The 16,626-nt window shown below is 39.3% G+C and overlaps 3 protein-coding genes across 3 annotated transcripts; 1 reads left to right on the plus strand and 2 right to left on the minus strand.

Annotated features, from left to right (window-relative positions):
* Positions 1-1,050: 1,050 nt before the first annotated feature.
* On the plus strand, positions 1,051-8,818 carry LOC119719230 (serine/threonine-protein kinase OSR1-like). The gene is made up of 13 exons (XM_038188602.1): positions 1,051-1,214; positions 2,027-2,139; positions 2,652-2,760; positions 2,951-3,092; positions 3,374-3,539; positions 3,790-3,891; positions 4,155-4,288; positions 4,465-4,579; positions 4,785-4,964; positions 5,379-5,557; positions 5,938-6,059; positions 6,190-6,251; positions 6,561-8,818. The coding sequence occupies exons 1-13, from the start codon at positions 1,097-1,099 to the stop codon at positions 6,624-6,626; spliced, it is 1,608 nt and encodes a 535-aa protein (XP_038044530.1). The 5' UTR covers positions 1,051-1,096; the 3' UTR covers positions 6,627-8,818.
* Positions 7,656-11,231, minus strand: LOC119719231 (linear gramicidin dehydrogenase LgrE-like). The gene is made up of 5 exons (XM_038188603.1): positions 10,915-11,231; positions 10,408-10,507; positions 9,841-10,022; positions 9,561-9,640; positions 7,656-9,444 (listed from the first exon to the last, which is right to left on the minus strand). The coding sequence occupies exons 1-5, from the start codon at positions 11,064-11,066 to the stop codon at positions 9,323-9,325; spliced, it is 636 nt and encodes a 211-aa protein (XP_038044531.1). The 5' UTR covers positions 11,067-11,231; the 3' UTR covers positions 7,656-9,322.
* A 151-nt stretch (positions 11,232-11,382) lies between these two features.
* On the minus strand, positions 11,383-15,889 carry LOC119719233 (cytochrome P450 4F1-like). Its single transcript, XM_038188605.1, has 4 exons — positions 14,870-15,889; positions 14,244-14,462; positions 13,358-13,614; positions 11,383-13,018 (listed from the first exon to the last, which is right to left on the minus strand). The coding sequence occupies exons 1-4, from the start codon at positions 15,452-15,454 to the stop codon at positions 12,556-12,558; spliced, it is 1,524 nt and encodes a 507-aa protein (XP_038044533.1). The 5' UTR covers positions 15,455-15,889; the 3' UTR covers positions 11,383-12,555.
* Positions 15,890-16,626: the final 737 nt, after the last annotated feature.

A 16,626-nucleotide genomic window follows, 5' to 3' on the forward strand; every position in this document is an offset into this window, starting at 1 on the left:
GGGGTTAGTACCTGTATAATGTTTTTATTTAGCGCACCTTTTTGGGTGATCACTGCAAGAAATAATGTAATCAAGGGCCTGTTGCAGCATTGCAGGGACTATGATGTATTCTCAATTCCCCGATATAATTTTTATTAACTACATACAGAGGAAGTAAACAATCTTATATGAGACCGCATTCCTTTAAATTAAGAAAAAAAGCTATGAGAGAAACTTGTAAACTTGTATTCACAAAAGCCAACTTCAACAAGTCGCACAAATCCAACTTAAAAATTGAAGTTCAAAAACAGTACTCGTGAAGCAAGTCTAATTCTAATTCTTCTCTTATGGGATGTATTCTAGAATCCACATGGGCAATTAAAATCCATGCTCTTAAGGGTGGCTTCGGCTGGCATGGTGCTGATACGCCCCAACTATCGTATCGGTCCCAACTATACTTGGGACTGTCCCAACTATAGTGCGGCAGTTGGGTCGGCCCAACTATAGTTGGGACTGGAGTTGCGTATCAGAGCGTGTATGGAATGTTTTATAGTCGTACAGCAGCGTAAACTATAATTGGCAAAATAAAATGATTGCCATATGGCCCAACTATAGATGGGTCCCACCAATACCTAATTTCAGTAATGGCCAAGTAAAGTCAGACGTGTATCAGAGCTGTATGGAATGTTTTATAGTTCTACATCAATGTAAACTATAGTTGGGGCCGAAAAATAAAAAGATTGGAGTGGCCAAACTATAGATTGGTCCATTCCTTCCTCAATGATTGGCCCCATCAATAGCTAATTTTAATGGTCCCAAGTCAAGTCTGACATGTATCAGAGCTGTAGGGAATGTTTTATAGTTGTACATCAATGTCAATGTAAACTATAGTTGGGACACCGCAAAATAAAAAGATTGGGGTGGCCCAACTGTGGAACTGCAGTTGGGACCGTCCTAACTATAGTTGGGACGATCCCAACTATAGTTGGGACGATCCCAACTATAGTTGGGACCGATACCATAGTTGGGGTGTACAGGGATTTTACTTACACCCGGGAAGCTTTACCAGCGCGTACGTACGTACGTACGTACGTACGTCCGCAGGTCACCATTCATCATGGCAGAAGGTGGGACCGTTTCAGAAAGTGCAGCTGCGGCGGCTTCTCCGCCTTTGCCTGCAGTTTCAGGGCCGTGGCCAAATGTAAAGGATGTCTACGTCTTGGGAGATGTATTGGGTAACTTTGTAATACAAGTATTTTATCATCGAATGATGTATTCGAGGCATTAATTTAAAAATCTTTTTTTTTTTTTGGAAAGTAATTAACGATTTCCTTCACTTGCAATGTATCATGTGGTCATCATTCATGGTCATTGACATTGGTCTGGCACCCGCTCATGTTGATTTTGATATCACTTCCACAAATATGGGTCTCAGACTAATTGATTACTAAAAATGGACTCAAAAATTTCAGTTCCCGATTTTATTTTTTAAACCTTATTTTTTTTTAAATATTTTTTTACAGGGTATAGGCCTACCACTTATTTTTAAATTTACTTTTGCCGGGGTATGATTTATGAATAATCATATTAAAACATTAGATTAGGCCCCTAGCTAGGGCCTAGGCCTACTATTTAAATTTGTTTTAAATAAATGATTAAGCTAGCCTAGTACTAAAAGTACTATAACTAAATATGACCGGCGTACTTCTGAAATCAGAAGGCTGCTCCGTAAGCTTTCTGATTTCAGAAGTAGGGCCGGCCGGCTGTTATCAATGACTAACGACACCATCGAAAACTGAACTATGTCGACGAATGTGTACTGAGCTGAGACGTCACAAGACACATTGATCGGCTATTCAGCATGAACACTTTATTTGACAGCCAAGGGGGCTAAAAACATGAAAAAGGGCAGACGTGTCACTGTTATTTTATTCCTTGTTATCATTCGGATCCCTGGCAGGGGCCGAAATCTGAGATTTCAGTAGATGGTTAAGGACTTGGCAAGTAACGTTAAATTGGGCATTTTAATATTATTTTGACTTTGCAGGGCATGGTGCCACTGCCTTTGTACAGAAAGCGTACTGCACGCCACGGAAGGAACAGTGTGCTGTCAAAAGAATCAACCTGGAAAAGTGTGACACAACCATGGAAGAACTCACAGTAGGTATATGGTCTGAGCATGGCATGTTGAGGGCGCCATTTATGTACAAAGCAATGGTTTTAATACAGATAATTGGTTTGATTAAGTTAATTGCTAGTGTTGCTCTGGCTATTTTGTTTAGTGGCCAAATATTGAAAAAAGAATTGTGGGAAGTAAAGGAGCGCCTATATTGCCCCTTTTGCCTTTCCACAGTGCTTTGCAGTTGTGCAAAAATCACCCAAGTGATACCATTATACCTTACACATGTATGTACAATGCAGTATTCTGATGACACTTGTTCATCATCAGATATCATCTCAGTTAAGGTCACTCATTGCAAAAATGTTTCAGAGACCTGATTCTGGGACTGACAAACATTTCTAATTTTGCGAGGAAAAACTTCGCACACAGCTGCTGAAGTGCAACTGGATACTACATTCTTTCCCATCAAATATTAAATATGACCACAGTGATTGTCGGACATAACAAATTTCCCCCCAACCTTAGTTAAATGTTCTTTTGACTTTTGCAGAAAGAAATCCAATCCATGGGCCAGTGCAAGCATGAGAACATCGTGAGTTACTACACGTCGTTTGTTGTCAAGGACGAGTTGTGGCTCGTCATGAAACTTCTTGCAGCAGGTAATCTTTGCTCCTTGTTATTTGATAAGAAATTTCCTTCACGGTTGCAGAGTATGGAGATTCATTTGGTAATATTTCTAATCTTGTCACCTCAAAATAAAATGGTTCCTTTTTTTGAGTTCAAAGAAAAGTAGAGAAGGAATGTTGAGCATTATACACACTGTTTTATCTGCTTTGCTTTAATGTCTAGGTTCCGTTTTGGACATCATGAAACACATCAAGAAGAGCTCCCCCGACAAGGTTTGTCGCTTGGACGAGGTCACGATTGCAACGATTCTGAGAGAAACGTTGAAAGGTCTTGAATATCTTCATGAAAACGGGCAAATTCACAGGTGAAGATGGCTTATATTTTCATGTTTTTTTTTTTTTTTTGCTGCTGTGGAGTTATTTTTAATAAAGTTATTGATTTTTATTAAAGCTTAAAGGCACATTATGCCTTTCAGGGATTCCTTTACCTAATCCTTCAAATTTCGATAGACAATTTCTCAATTCCAAAAGAATCCTAAAAAAAGTGCTGAATTCAACAGTAAGAACAAAAGGTGATTTGTCCAATGATTGGATTAATTAGATGCAGGAGAATTTGTTTTATTTTTTTTTATTTTTTTTGAGACAGGGATGTGAAAGCAGGTAACATTCTTCTCAGTGACACGGGTGTCGTCCAACTTGCTGATTTTGGCGTCAGTTCCTGGATAGCTACCGGAGGTGATATGTCCAGAGATAAAGTCCGTAACACATTTGTTGGCACGCCTTGCTGGATGGCACCTGAAGTCATGGAGCAGGTAGGCAGATTCCTAATAAAAGAAAAGAAAAAGAAAGAATACACATGTAGTTGCACATCATAGCATAATGCTGTACAAAATTATAAGGGTGCTAAGTCCTCATTTTTTTTGTATAGGACAGTTAGGATGCTCTTGTACACATCCTGGGCGCAGACTGTCAATAGTAGAACATATTGAAACTGAAAGATGAAATGGAATGCCACCTGTGTGTTGTTATCATAGAATCCATACTCATTGATTGGGATTTCAGGTGCGTGGCTACAAGTTCAATGCTGACATCTGGAGTTTTGGCATCACGGCTATTGAGCTGGCGACTGGTACCCCACCATATGCTAAGTACCCACCAATGAAGGTGAGACCAGTGAAAGGAAATTTGGCCCTGAAAGTAAAGATTCTTTGGAGATGGTGTTGGGGGGGGGGGGGGGGCCAAGTGGTCTGGAGGATTTTACAGATGTTCACTATCCTAGAAGATGAATTTGTTATCCTGCTTGAAATGGCTTATATTGCACATGACTTTGGAAAAAGTGATTTGCAGTTTGTGGTTGCAATGGTTCATTCTCTTGGTCTGATTTGATTGGTCGATCATTCTTATGGTCTGATTTGATTGGTCGATAGGTTTTGATGATGACCCTTCAGAATGACCCACCTTCCTTGGAAACGGCGATGACCAACAAAGACGATGTCAAAAAATACAGCAAAGAGTTCCGCAGAATGATCTCCAAATGTCTGCAGAAAGATCCCGATAAAAGGTTGGTTGTTTTGCCTTACTGATGGAAGTTTAGAACCAACATGTAAAATGTTGAAATAAACTGCACTTTGCATTTGAAGTTTCATTGTTACAATATAATGCTGCCACAATGTACATTACTTCTTGAAAGCGCACAAGCGAAATGGTTGAATTATTTCTTTTTCTTTCATTTCTTAGGCCATCTGCAACAGAGCTTCTGAAGAGTCAATTCTTCAAGAAGGCAAGAGAAAGTGCGTATCTCTGTGAGAAGTTGCTAGGAGGCGCTCCTACGTTGGATGATCGTGGCGAAAAGGTTTGTTAGCTGACAGTTGTTTTAGGTTGAAGTTGATTGAATTTTGTAATTGTGTTTTCACAGGAAAACTGCTGTGATCAACTGCTGATCAAGAAATGAATACACTGAGACATGCATGGATTTTACCCTGTCTCTATGATGCCAATAGCGAGCGCTACGTATTATAGCTTTAGTATATGGCTTTTCATATTTTTTTTTTTGTCAGGTGACACGAGTGCCAGGATCCAGCGGTCGCCTGCATCGCACCACAGACGGATGGGAATGGTCAGATGATGAAATGGATGAGAACAGTGAAGAAGGACGCCGAGCGAGTGTTGGACGATCGCCTCGTATCGCCTTGGATGTGAAGGCGCAGCTTGATAAACAAAGGGCAGAGCTCTCCAAGGTAACATTCAGATCAAACTTGAAATATCATGAAGGCAAACGCTGGCAGATTTCAAAAAGTTTCAAGGGTTGCTACTGTTACTGCTATCTTGACTAAGGCCATTGGTTGCAAATGTCCTGTCAAGTACTCCTAAAACGGAGACAATGGAGTTAGAAATGTCAACAGAGGGCTGGGAAGCTCAGTTGATAGAGCATTTAGTAAGTCATTCCAGGATGTAGGTTCGAATCCATGTTGAGTCAACTTTCTTTGTATAACAGATAGTTGAGATCAAGGGAATCCATTCAATTTCCCAATGTGATTTGAGTGACTGCGTATGAAGAGGAACAATGAAATTGCATCAGACATGCTTGGGATTTTTTTGTTAGTTCATCCTGGTAGTTGTCTTGAGATTTCATCTGTAATTCCTGCTTTTAGCATGGGAAAGAGAAGTCCACCGCAGAGCCAGCGGTTGTTAAAGCCAAGGATGTATCGCACCCAGTACCAGCAGTAGCAGCAGCAGCAGCAGCAGCAGCAGCAGCAGCAGCAGCAGCAGCAACAACAGCAGAAGGTGGTGCTGAACCAGGGCCAACACTGCACATGGTCCTCAGGTTAAGGTACTGATAGACTGAAACATTTCCTCATAATTAGTCCGTTATTTGGAAGGCATCTAATGATTGCTGTAGATGCTTTTCATTGCCGCCATCTTGGAGGGGCATACTTTTGTTCCTCATGGAAAAGGCACGAGTACATCTTGTCTGCATTCATTGTTACTGAATTAAAATTGAAGAAAGCCCTTAGATGACAGGATTCAAAGGGCCTACTCATTTAGGAGGTTTTCTTTTACTATCATTGTATATTTTTTTTATTCTCCAGTTTTCATCAGTTGCTCTGTATGTTAAACAAAAATGCATTTTTACTAATTGTTGTCATTTGTATGATGTAGAGTTCTTGTTAAACAATTTCTCAAAGCTCCTTGTTTGTGTTTTTTTTTCAGGAATGCAGAGCAAGAGTTGAATGATATCCGCTTTGATTACACCATCAACAAAGATAACGCTGATAATCTAGCACATGAGCTGGTCACTGCTGGTCTAGTAGATCTCAAAGATCTAGTCGTAGGTAATGTGAACTGAGTATCAACCATATACCATTTAGTTTTATGATGGCTTCATATTTCAATTAGCATTTTAAAAATTACGAAGTAACTCATTGGTAACCAGATCTTGTGCTTTGTTCTTTTCTCTTACAGTTGCAGCCAATCTTCAGAAGACAGTAGATAACCCTGAAAATAAAAATGTCCTGTTCAAATTGGTAAGTTCATCCTCCATTTTGTTTCCTTATTAATGCCAGTTGGCCTTTGCTGTCTTTATCAGTTCGTTATACTGAGCAGTGCCCTCTTTTGGATGAATTTTGTGTTTTTTTAAAGTTATTCTTATATGGTGCACTCGGTTGCAGAGTGGTCGCTCACAAATGGAAACTTTTATTTAATTTGTTAATGTTTACAACATTGCTGCCTGCAGAACTACCAGACTATAGTGTATTAAGGACAAAACAGCATAATTGCAATCTAGTGCAAAACTCTCATGGTGATATCAAAAACTGACTTTCTTTGTTATGCAGAATTCTGGGGCGAGTCCTGGAGATGAGGAGCATCTGATAGGTTTTGCCAAGTTGACCATCAGCTAGGAGCAACGAGTAGTCTCCTCTGTGTGTGATGGCATCGTGTTTCAATTCTTACTTGGGCAGCCAAACCACTGACAATACAGTTTGTAGTTGAGCATTTTTTTTATGTTACGATGATCATAAGGGGATTTATTGACAATCCAGGGTTGGTCGTTTTTTGTTTCTTATTGTTTGCCTTTTTTTGGTTCAAACTTGGGCATTGGACAATTTGAAGGGGAACTATAATCAATCCTCAGCCTTTTTTATTAAGATATCGTCACTATCAAATAATGATGGTTATTGTTGTAAAGATGGAATCGTGCCAACCCAAGCATTGAACTCTATACATGTACATCAACTTGCCGACAGTCATGTGATATTAAGACACCACCTGTAATCTTGTACATAGAACTTAATGAAAGTAATTGATTGTAAAGCATATATCATTGTATTCATTACGAAAACAAGGCAATCATGATCCCAGAGTGCACAGTTCTGTTTGAATGATTTAGAACGGCTACGCACTGAAAGTCTTTATGCATCTTGTCTACACAATGGCTGGATTTAGCCCATTCATTGGTGTTACGTGGTAATCCTTTATGTCAGTCAAACGTTGTTGCTCTGTATAGGAGGTCATTTTGGGTGGTGAGCAGTGTTCCAAGTTCCTTAGGCTACTAGCCTACTTGTATCGCTCTAAATTGGCAGGAAAATATTGGAAACAATAGAGCCTTTTGGGAACATAGATAAAAGTAACAGTTGTTCTTATTGGGAAAATATGCTTGTATTTGATGCGCTTCCTATATAGCAAAATGATATGCAGCTCACCATGTTTAATCAGTTGGTATTGAAGGATTGCTGTAAACTCACCAGTCGTTTGTGGATGAAGGAAAGTATTGAACTGTGTGATATGATTGTACATGTTGCTGAAAGTCACTGTTGAAAGCTTACTGGATGTTTCTTGCAAGGGCAAAATGTCTGGTAGAAATAATTCAATTTAACCAGATTCTAATGAATAAGTCCGATTTGGCTAATATTGCACTCGGTTTGATTTCGTTTTCCTTCTTTCAGAAACATTCTCCAGCAAAATAGTACACTCGTGTCGAGATCGTTAAAACTCAAGACAAGTATGCAAAGTTCGAACTAAAAAATGTCAGAAATGATTTGTTGAGCTTAGGAAGGTTGTCATTTTAATGTGAATAATAACTGTTCTCTGTCTGATGGGTATTGGTCATTATGGTGCTTTGCAGAAAATTGTACTTTTCAACATGTTTTTGTTTTGGTTCCAAGTTTACTATTCTTGTAGCCATTTGTTATGGGACTACTTGAAAACGGTTGGGATTCTCAAACTAAACAATTTTGAATTTTCCTTTCTTTCTGGTGTTTTTTTTATTAGGTCGGTATGCTTAGGTCAGTATTTAGTTGACAATAGAACGATCAAATCTTTGCATTTGATAATGTGGCAAAAGCAGTATTCCCTTCTTTCTCAATATCACAAATAATGTGCTAAACGTTGCCACTTTAAGCTGATCTTATGAATATTCAGTGTTTGCACTGCGTAGTAATCTCTAACGAATTGGAAACTATTAGAATTGGTGTATTGTAACTACTGTTGTTTATAGCTGAAAAAATGAAATATTGATTTATAGACATGTTTATGCATTTTTACTTTTAATATCAACGAGGATCGAATCTGTTTTGTTTCTAGGCAATGCGTTTTTGAAAGTATGTTTAGAAAAATAAATATTTGTCAAATTTATTTTAGAGTAATACTTATTTTGAAATGCCGTTTATTTAATAATATCTTATGAAGGAGATTTAATTGAAGGAGCATACTTTGTATTTTGCAACCTATTGTCGAGAAGAAATGTCGAAACGCATCTGATATGACACCCTTTTTTTTAATTGTGCGATATACCGCTGGGGTCTTTTTCAATGGAAGTATTAAATTTTGATTATGAAGCCATTTTGTTGGAATTTTGCTCTGGAAACTGTTGAAAAGTTAATATGTTCTCAGGGATGACCACTCATTCAAAGTTACTGTCAAAAAGTCGGGCTTCTTTTCTCGAGTAAGAATCGGACATTTTATTTGCAACAAGATGCATGAAAAACTTTTTAAAAAGGTTAAACGAGTGCCAGATTTGGAGCAAGAAATCAAGTTTTGTTGCCAGGTACAAGATGAGAAATTAAAAGTCATCTGAAGATTTAAAATGATAAAACAATGTAGCACCCATGTGTTGATTAAAGCGGTGTTTCTGTTATGTGAAAATGATTGTATTTGAACACAAAAAACTATCTGTCATTTAGCGTTTGTTGCGGGTTAGTTTGCTGCGTTTTCCAAATGTCGGCTCATTTTTGCGGCATCCGCTTCGTCTTATAGACTAAAGAATAATTTGGGAGGCCATAATACTCGAATAAAAAAATCCGTTAAACTGAATTGAAGTTAGAGACACCACCGGTTTTGTTTTACCCCACACTGCAAAAACTGCAGTGTTAAATTTACACTGTTGGTATCTATATAGGACCATATGGAGTTATATTTTACTGGCGTTGTCCTATATAGATACCGAATGGTGTTAAATTAACACTACACTGTTTGCAGTGCGTGTTTTCAAACCAATCCGTGTGGCTGTCCTTAATTCGATATCACTGGCTTTTTCACTGCAGTACAATACCTTGTGATTCTGATTCGGACCTCCATTGACCTTAGTTGACCTTTGACCTTAACGAAGTTTAGACTTCACGTGGTCAATAATTTTGATCTCGTTGCTTTTGTCGAGAAGAAAGAAATGACCACCGGGAAGAAACTGGGTGTTGAATTCTGCTGACGTCATCTCTCGCCAAACTATGTACAGGCAAAATAAATATCAAAAAAAAAAATGTTATACGCAGCATTTTGTGGGTTACATGTTAACACGATTTAAATGCGGGGTTAAGTACAAGAATCGGGTACATTCCAACCTTCAATGTCGTGCTTTTTATCTTGTAATCCATCGAAGAATGTGACTGGACAATCCAGCATAGGGCCATGCCCCTCAAATCTGATTGGTGGAAACAAGCAAGAACAACATCGATTTTAACAATTTATGAAGTGGTGTATGTAATTAAACATAATTATACACGTGTATAACATCCGTGGAGGAAAAATAAAATCTCAACGAATCAGAAGTCGTATCTCATCGGAAATCATTTTTTATTGGACAAATCAGAACTTTTGTTTCAGATAGTGCTGTGCACTCACCTATATTGTCCAACCAATCGGAAGTCCTGTTTCAAACTTGGTAGGAAGATATTCAGAAGAGCCTCGTTTTCGAGAAGCTCCTTGGGTGTGCCGCCATTTTGTTTCAGACTGGCTACAAATTCTTCATCAGTGGCATCCGCCAGCTTGACAAATTGGGCACGGTCGCGTTTTCTTTGGTCACCCTGATTATAACGGTCAACATTAATGTTGGTAACATTTCATTGTCATAAAAAAAGAGTTCTTGCATTAAGTGCAGTCAATGTGGTCAGGTTTTTAGAATGCGCATTAGTAGAATTTTTTTTACTGTCGTCACTTGATTTAAATAACTGGCCACAATGGGGGCGATCTGTGCAAGGGGTCTATATGAAATGATAGTCTACTGATTTTGTGCCTACGTGTATGAAAGCCCTCCAGCTAGCTTTATGGTAGATGAGTCGTAGTGTACCATACATGTACATGCATTTCACATCATTCTTCTACTACTTTTGAAACAAGTTGATCTGATTTTAACGCAAGTCTAACATCGAATTCTTTTGTGTCTACCAATTTAATGATGTAACAACTTACGTGTGGTGCAAATGTCCCGGAGAGAAACATGTGTTTTGGTCGCAATGCATGATTTTCTCTGAGATTACGAGCGATCTCAAATGCGAGCAGAGCTCCAAAACTGCAAGGAATAAAAAGGAAATTCAATGTTTTTTGGATCACTTAGCTTACTAATATAGTAACTAAAAAACCTGATTAATGAATCAGTGAAATCTATGATGTGCCAAAGGTGGAGCCTATAGACTTAATCACTACTTGTATTTTCTTTCCTTCCACATTCCATTCAAAATGAAACTTAACATCTGCTGTTTGATTTTTTTTATTTCTGGAATTTTTGAAGTATTTTTCAATTCCGAATAATTGTCGATTCTTTGTTTTAAGATATATTTGTTTTTGTTTGTTTTTCCTTTTTTTCAACTCATTTTCTCTCCCATTATAAAATTTATTTTGTAACTGCCCACATGATATAGGCAGTCGAAAGCAGACATTTGTATTTACAATTATTAATTTAAATTGACATTTGCGCACCTGTGCCCGAACAATCCAAACGGCATCTCTTTCATCTTCGGAAGTAAAGTATCAACGACGTCATTGATCATGGTTGACCAATCAGGATAAGGTCTGTCACTCATGCGCAGTTCGCGGCAGGGCATGCGTACGACACAAACTGGAATGTACATTAGAATTTGCGTTAAACTTTCTCTGTATTAAAATGTTGCCCCCAAAACAAACTTTTCTGGAAATCGATCCCAAATACATGAAGTTTCCAAACCAAGATTCGATATTGTTAATTTGATTATTTGGAAGAATAAAGGGAAACTATAACGATTGGTCAAAGTTAAAACAATATTAATTACGCCCTCAAAATGGAAAGAGTACATATTGAGAGCCGGTAGCCTTCTATGTATTCATCTATATACTAGATCAAAATCTATTTTCAACATGTTTTTTTTAACACATATCTTATAACATCAAATTGCATTATTTTAATAAAAGAAATAACTCACTAAATGTTGCCCAAAATGATTACGCTTAGGTTTACTGAAAAGTGAAAGTATTTAGTCTTTAATTCCTGATTAAGTGAGAAGAATTCTTGCTCGATATCGTACCTTCCAATGTGGGCGGTAACTGAGTACCCCATTTAGCGAAATACCCAGTGCCACCTCCTGCCCAGGGGAAGCAAAACAACCGGTAGCGAGCCGCAGGGCGGATCGGCCTCGTAACCAACATCTTGTCGATGGGTCTAAGAAGCGACATCTTGTATTGTCGGGAATTAAGGAAAAATCTGGTAAAACTGGTGGAAGTATCCAGTGACGACGATGAACAGCCGCCAAAATGTAGCTGACTTGGGTGGGTTGCGATCCAAAATGGCAAAACAAAATGAAGACTTTACTAAAGACCAATATATATCTGAATGTTATCTAGTAGCGGTCAAGATGCGGGTATGTGGTTCAATGCTGCCCATTCCCGAGATATTTGATCAAGTTGATTTGAGAGCGACTATTATCACCAAGGGTCAAAGGTCAAGCGATAAGTATATAATATACACCTAGCAAATAATTTACTCTAATGTTAGTGCAAGCATAGGCCTATTCTATAAAGGTGCACTACACAAATATAAAATTTACAATCGTATGTAAATAAATAAACACCAAATATAACACCATTCCTAAAATTATTCTTTTTACTTTTGTACCTTCCCTTTTCATTAATCTGAAAACTAACGTTGAAATATTATTATAATACAAATGGGCATTTATTAAACTGATTTGTTAAAGTGCGAAGTGGTACATTTGCTAACATGTTTTTATCTTAATTGAGTGTCGTGGCCTCGTTGTTTGCATGGAGCTTTGAATTTCTGGTCTGCAGGTAATTCTACGTGTTAATGTTATGGGTTCGGGTCCAGCCTGGGGCTATGGTGAGTGTGCCCTTGGGCAAGGCACTTTGTCACTCATTACTTCTCCCCACCCAGGAGTAGATGGGTGCCTGTGAGGGCAGAGATGGTAAGTGTGGTTGATTTTAGCTGCTTTGCTCTGAAATAATAGCATCAAATTGGACTGGCATCCTTATTTAAACAACTTTCCCGGGTGAGATTTGAGCAAGGTAAAAATAGGTAGAAATGGGTGGAAGAATAGATGCGCCAGACCGTGTGCTTTAAAATGTTCTGAGTTAGTCGTTGAAATTTCTTGGCTCAATATTCAGTCGAAGGTCGTGTAGCGGTTTGACAACAACATTCACACAGGGAACCGGCTCTGGTTCTCCCTCCACCAAACTCAGACAAAATCGTCTGAGGACCCTAGCCACAACCACCTTGACTTGATTCTGAGCAAACTGCTGTCCAATGCAATTCCTGGGCCCGGCAGAGAAGGGTAGGAACGAGAAAGGATCCATCTTGGAAAACTTGTCTGACTGGAATCGAGAGGGCTTGAAGTCCATGTGATCACGCCCCCACACGGTCGGGTTGTGATGGAGTTGGTACAAGTTAATAACTACCGTGGTTCCAATTGGTAAAGTGACGCCGTCTACATCGTATGGAGCAGTGAGTGTGCGAGACGGTAACAAGACCGGAGTGTACATCCTGATGACTTCCTTGATGACAAGGGACGTGTACTCCAGACTGTTCAGATCCTTGCTGTGAATGTGATTGGAGAACAAAATGGATGCATGCATGGATCATTTTGCTACCTTAAACTCATGAACACAAGGCTGCACGTAATGTTTGTATGATCGTGGTCAGTTAAATTCCCAACAATAATTGTACATCAAAATACATATCCACAGAAGTGTCTTGGATTGTATAACTAGGAAATCCTCTAAGGCCACGCATGCTCAGTTGTACGAAATTAACAGTCATAAACATAGGGGTACCAGAACAGTGCTTTCGCAAAATGTCAAGTTTGAAAGGTACTGGGACTCCGTGTAATGATTGTTTACGCACCATGGACACATAAAAAATAATAATCAGTCTCACCTGGTGATCCGCTCCGAGTCTCTGTTGCCTAGCACCGCATCCACCTCCTCCCTGACTTTGCTCTGGTGCTCGGGGTACTTGGCTAACGCGTACAGCACCCAAGTCAGGGTGCTAGACGTGGTGTCGTGTCCTCCAAAGAGGAAGGTGTTGACTTCGTCAATGATCTCTTGATCTGTCAAGCCGCTCCCGTCGGCATCGCGAGCCAAGAGGATGGTGTCCAGGAAATCACGAGAAGTCAGAGGATGACCACTCTCAACCTAAACAAATAATAAAGGAATCGGTGGATGATTGAGGATTTCTCAATAAGTGGCTGAGACGATTTGCAACAATATTTGGTTTAAAGATATTCCAGCCACTCCAAAAACCTGTTTTGAGGAAGAGACGGCAATGTCTCTTGATCAGCTGAAAGCAGTGTACAACTACGTGATAATTCACGTCGACATTACAAGAAAATATACTTGCGATTTGAGACTATGCTCGGATGGTGCAACTCGATATCGGGGGGTGCTTGCGGCCAGTCGTTCATGACCAACTTTAAAAGAAAAGTGTGTTTTCAAAAACGAAGGGGGGTGTGGCCTAGTACGTGGTTAGGGTTCGTGTCTTATGATCAGAGGGTCAAGGGTTCGAATCTAGCTGCTAGTCATATGTTGTGTCCTTGGGCAAGCCACTTCACCCCACTTGCGTCTTTCCACCCAGGAGTATAAATACGTACTGGCATTAGCTGGGGAGTAACCTGCGATGGACTGGCATCCCATCCAGTGGGAGTAGAAATATTCTCAGTTGTTTCATGCCAAGGAAACTGGAGATAAACGCTGGCCAAATTGGCTCGTGACAGACTAAAAACTTGTTTCTTTGAAAACGAAAGGTTTGGAAGTAGTCTGCGTACCATTTTGTTGAGGTCCTTTCTCCTCTGCTTAATCAAACCGTTAGTCACGGCCTGTATGTATCTGTTAGCTCTCTGCCATTCAGGATACAAGGAGCTGAAGCGGAAGACCAACGGGATTAAGAGGAGAGGGTTCCCAGTGGTACGTGATTGGACAATCCTCGCTAGAGTTGAATTAGCGGTAAGTAGGTTCATCTCCCCTTCTGCCGACTGATCTTTGAGCTGAATAAGAAGAAAAACAGAAAACTCACGCGTAGGTTTCGAGGTGGTGCGGTGGATTATGGCCAAAATGTTATGACAAGAATCGGCTTTTTAATTTTCAAAAATGCTTGGTCTTCAATTTCCCAAGATATTCCGCTCATTTTATTTAACACAAAAGAGTAAAGACCTATCATTCGACTTTCTTTCATAAAATGTTATTTACAAACAAACCAAAAATCCGAAATCGAGTTTACTAAAAACAAAAGATTGATAGATTTAACCACTATTTTTTTCACGCTCCAAATCATTACAGTTAGGCCTAATTATCAACACATAAGAGATTCAGATAATTAAAGAAAGAATTAGGCTTTAGACAAAGGATGTAATTCCCAAGAGAACAAAATATATAAATAGATGCATTTGTTTACCTGACAATTTGATTGATGGGAGCAAGCTGTGCGGAGAATGATATCAAAGGTGCACAAGCCGAGCTGGTGCTCAACGTTCATGGGTTTCCTTTCTGCTGCTAGACGATCCATCTTCTGAAGAAGCACCTCAACACAGTCGTTGTAGACTGGGAAGTAGGTCCGGAGGACATCAAAGTAGAATGAACCGTTCAGGAGCCGCCGATGTCTCTTCCATTTGATGCCATTGGAGATGGCAAGCCCTTCTCCTAACCAGTCCGCAAACAGACTGTATATCTTAGACTTGACTGAACCTGTTGAACTTGTCAGTAAGGGCCTGATGGTTTCTGGATGCACGAGGGTCGGTACGAACATGGGTCCAAGCCTTGTGGTGTAGATTCGTGGGAAGACTTCCACCGTGTCTAATAGCCATTTGAAGCCGGGACCTAGCGGGTCTTGTTTCTGGTGTCCCAGAAACCAATGAGCCCCAGGTGGACTCGGTAAAGTTTGGAGAACTCTGATTGATCGAACGGTTTCAAATACAAACATTGACACCTTAAAGAAACAGAGAGTCGCAATGACGAGACACAGGAATGTGGTCCACAACATATTTGGTGTACAAGCTTGGAATTTGAGCTTAACGACAAATTTGTGTCAGAGAAACTAATAAGCACGATGAACACTCGCGACACAGCTATATGCAGCTATGTAGTTACATAACTTTCGAGCTGTAGTACATATTAACGATAACAATATGTACATGTATTGTACATATTGTTATCGCATAGAGATCTTCTCTGCCCCACACAGCTAGCTGGATAAATACAATTTGAATGACAATGCTGTTATACGGCACGTGATTTGCTCTCATTATAAGTACACTGTGCATAAAAGTGTCACAACCTCGGCCCAGCTTATAGGCTTCACAATAATGTTGATAAGTAGCGGAACCTACGCGTATACATAATTAAAAGGACCACAGATCGAGCCGGATAGCTCGATATAGGGATTGCAACCGTGCAACAGTAGCCCGGTGGATCGAGTCTGAAAGGAATCCGAGCTTTGGCACAATATCCTGTTGTAATTCCATGTAATAATTTGTTAATGGTATGAATGTGCAATAAGTGTTTTTTATGCTCTCTGTTAGTTTTTATTCATACTGTATGTTTTGTGTAAAGGTTTTTTTGGTAAAGTCTTGTCTATTTTTGTAATTTTATTTTCTTTGTTTCATTCTGTTTCCATATAATTTTAATGTGAGGGCTCCTTTGGAAAGCAGGGTTTTTTTAAAACTGAAATGGACTACCCTCGTTAAAGATTACAATAAATAAAAATATTTTTTTCTTTTTTTAAAGCTCCAGTTCATAGTTATTATGTATTCAAATCAAAATGATTTGCCAATTGTGCAGCCATTTTCTTTGCCGTTTACATAATTAATTTAACTTAGTTTATGAAGTTTTCATATCGAACAAATGCATAAAAAGAAGCAACAGGACTAATTAAACTTATATTCAATAATTAATTAAGAACGTGTTGATCAATCTGGATGGGAAAATGAACATTATTCCAACACTATAGGCGGGCCGTGGCATGCACCGAATGGACGGGCATGAATCTTTCTTGTCAACAGAGGGCGGGCCTCTTGAACCATTTCTATTCGTCAGTTTAAAGGATATTTTGAACCCCTGCTCCCCCTACTTTAAAGTACTCCTTGCCCTAGGTTGACCCTATAGCTTGCCAATTTCAGTTGAGGTCCCAACTTCTATGTTCGGATTTCCATCAAA

Source organism: Patiria miniata, unplaced genomic scaffold (genome assembly GCF_015706575.1).
Source record: "Patiria miniata isolate m_02_andy unplaced genomic scaffold, ASM1570657v1 HiC_scaffold_8, whole genome shotgun sequence".
In the NCBI taxonomy this organism is placed as follows: Eukaryota; Metazoa; Echinodermata; class Asteroidea; order Valvatida; family Asterinidae; genus Patiria; species Patiria miniata.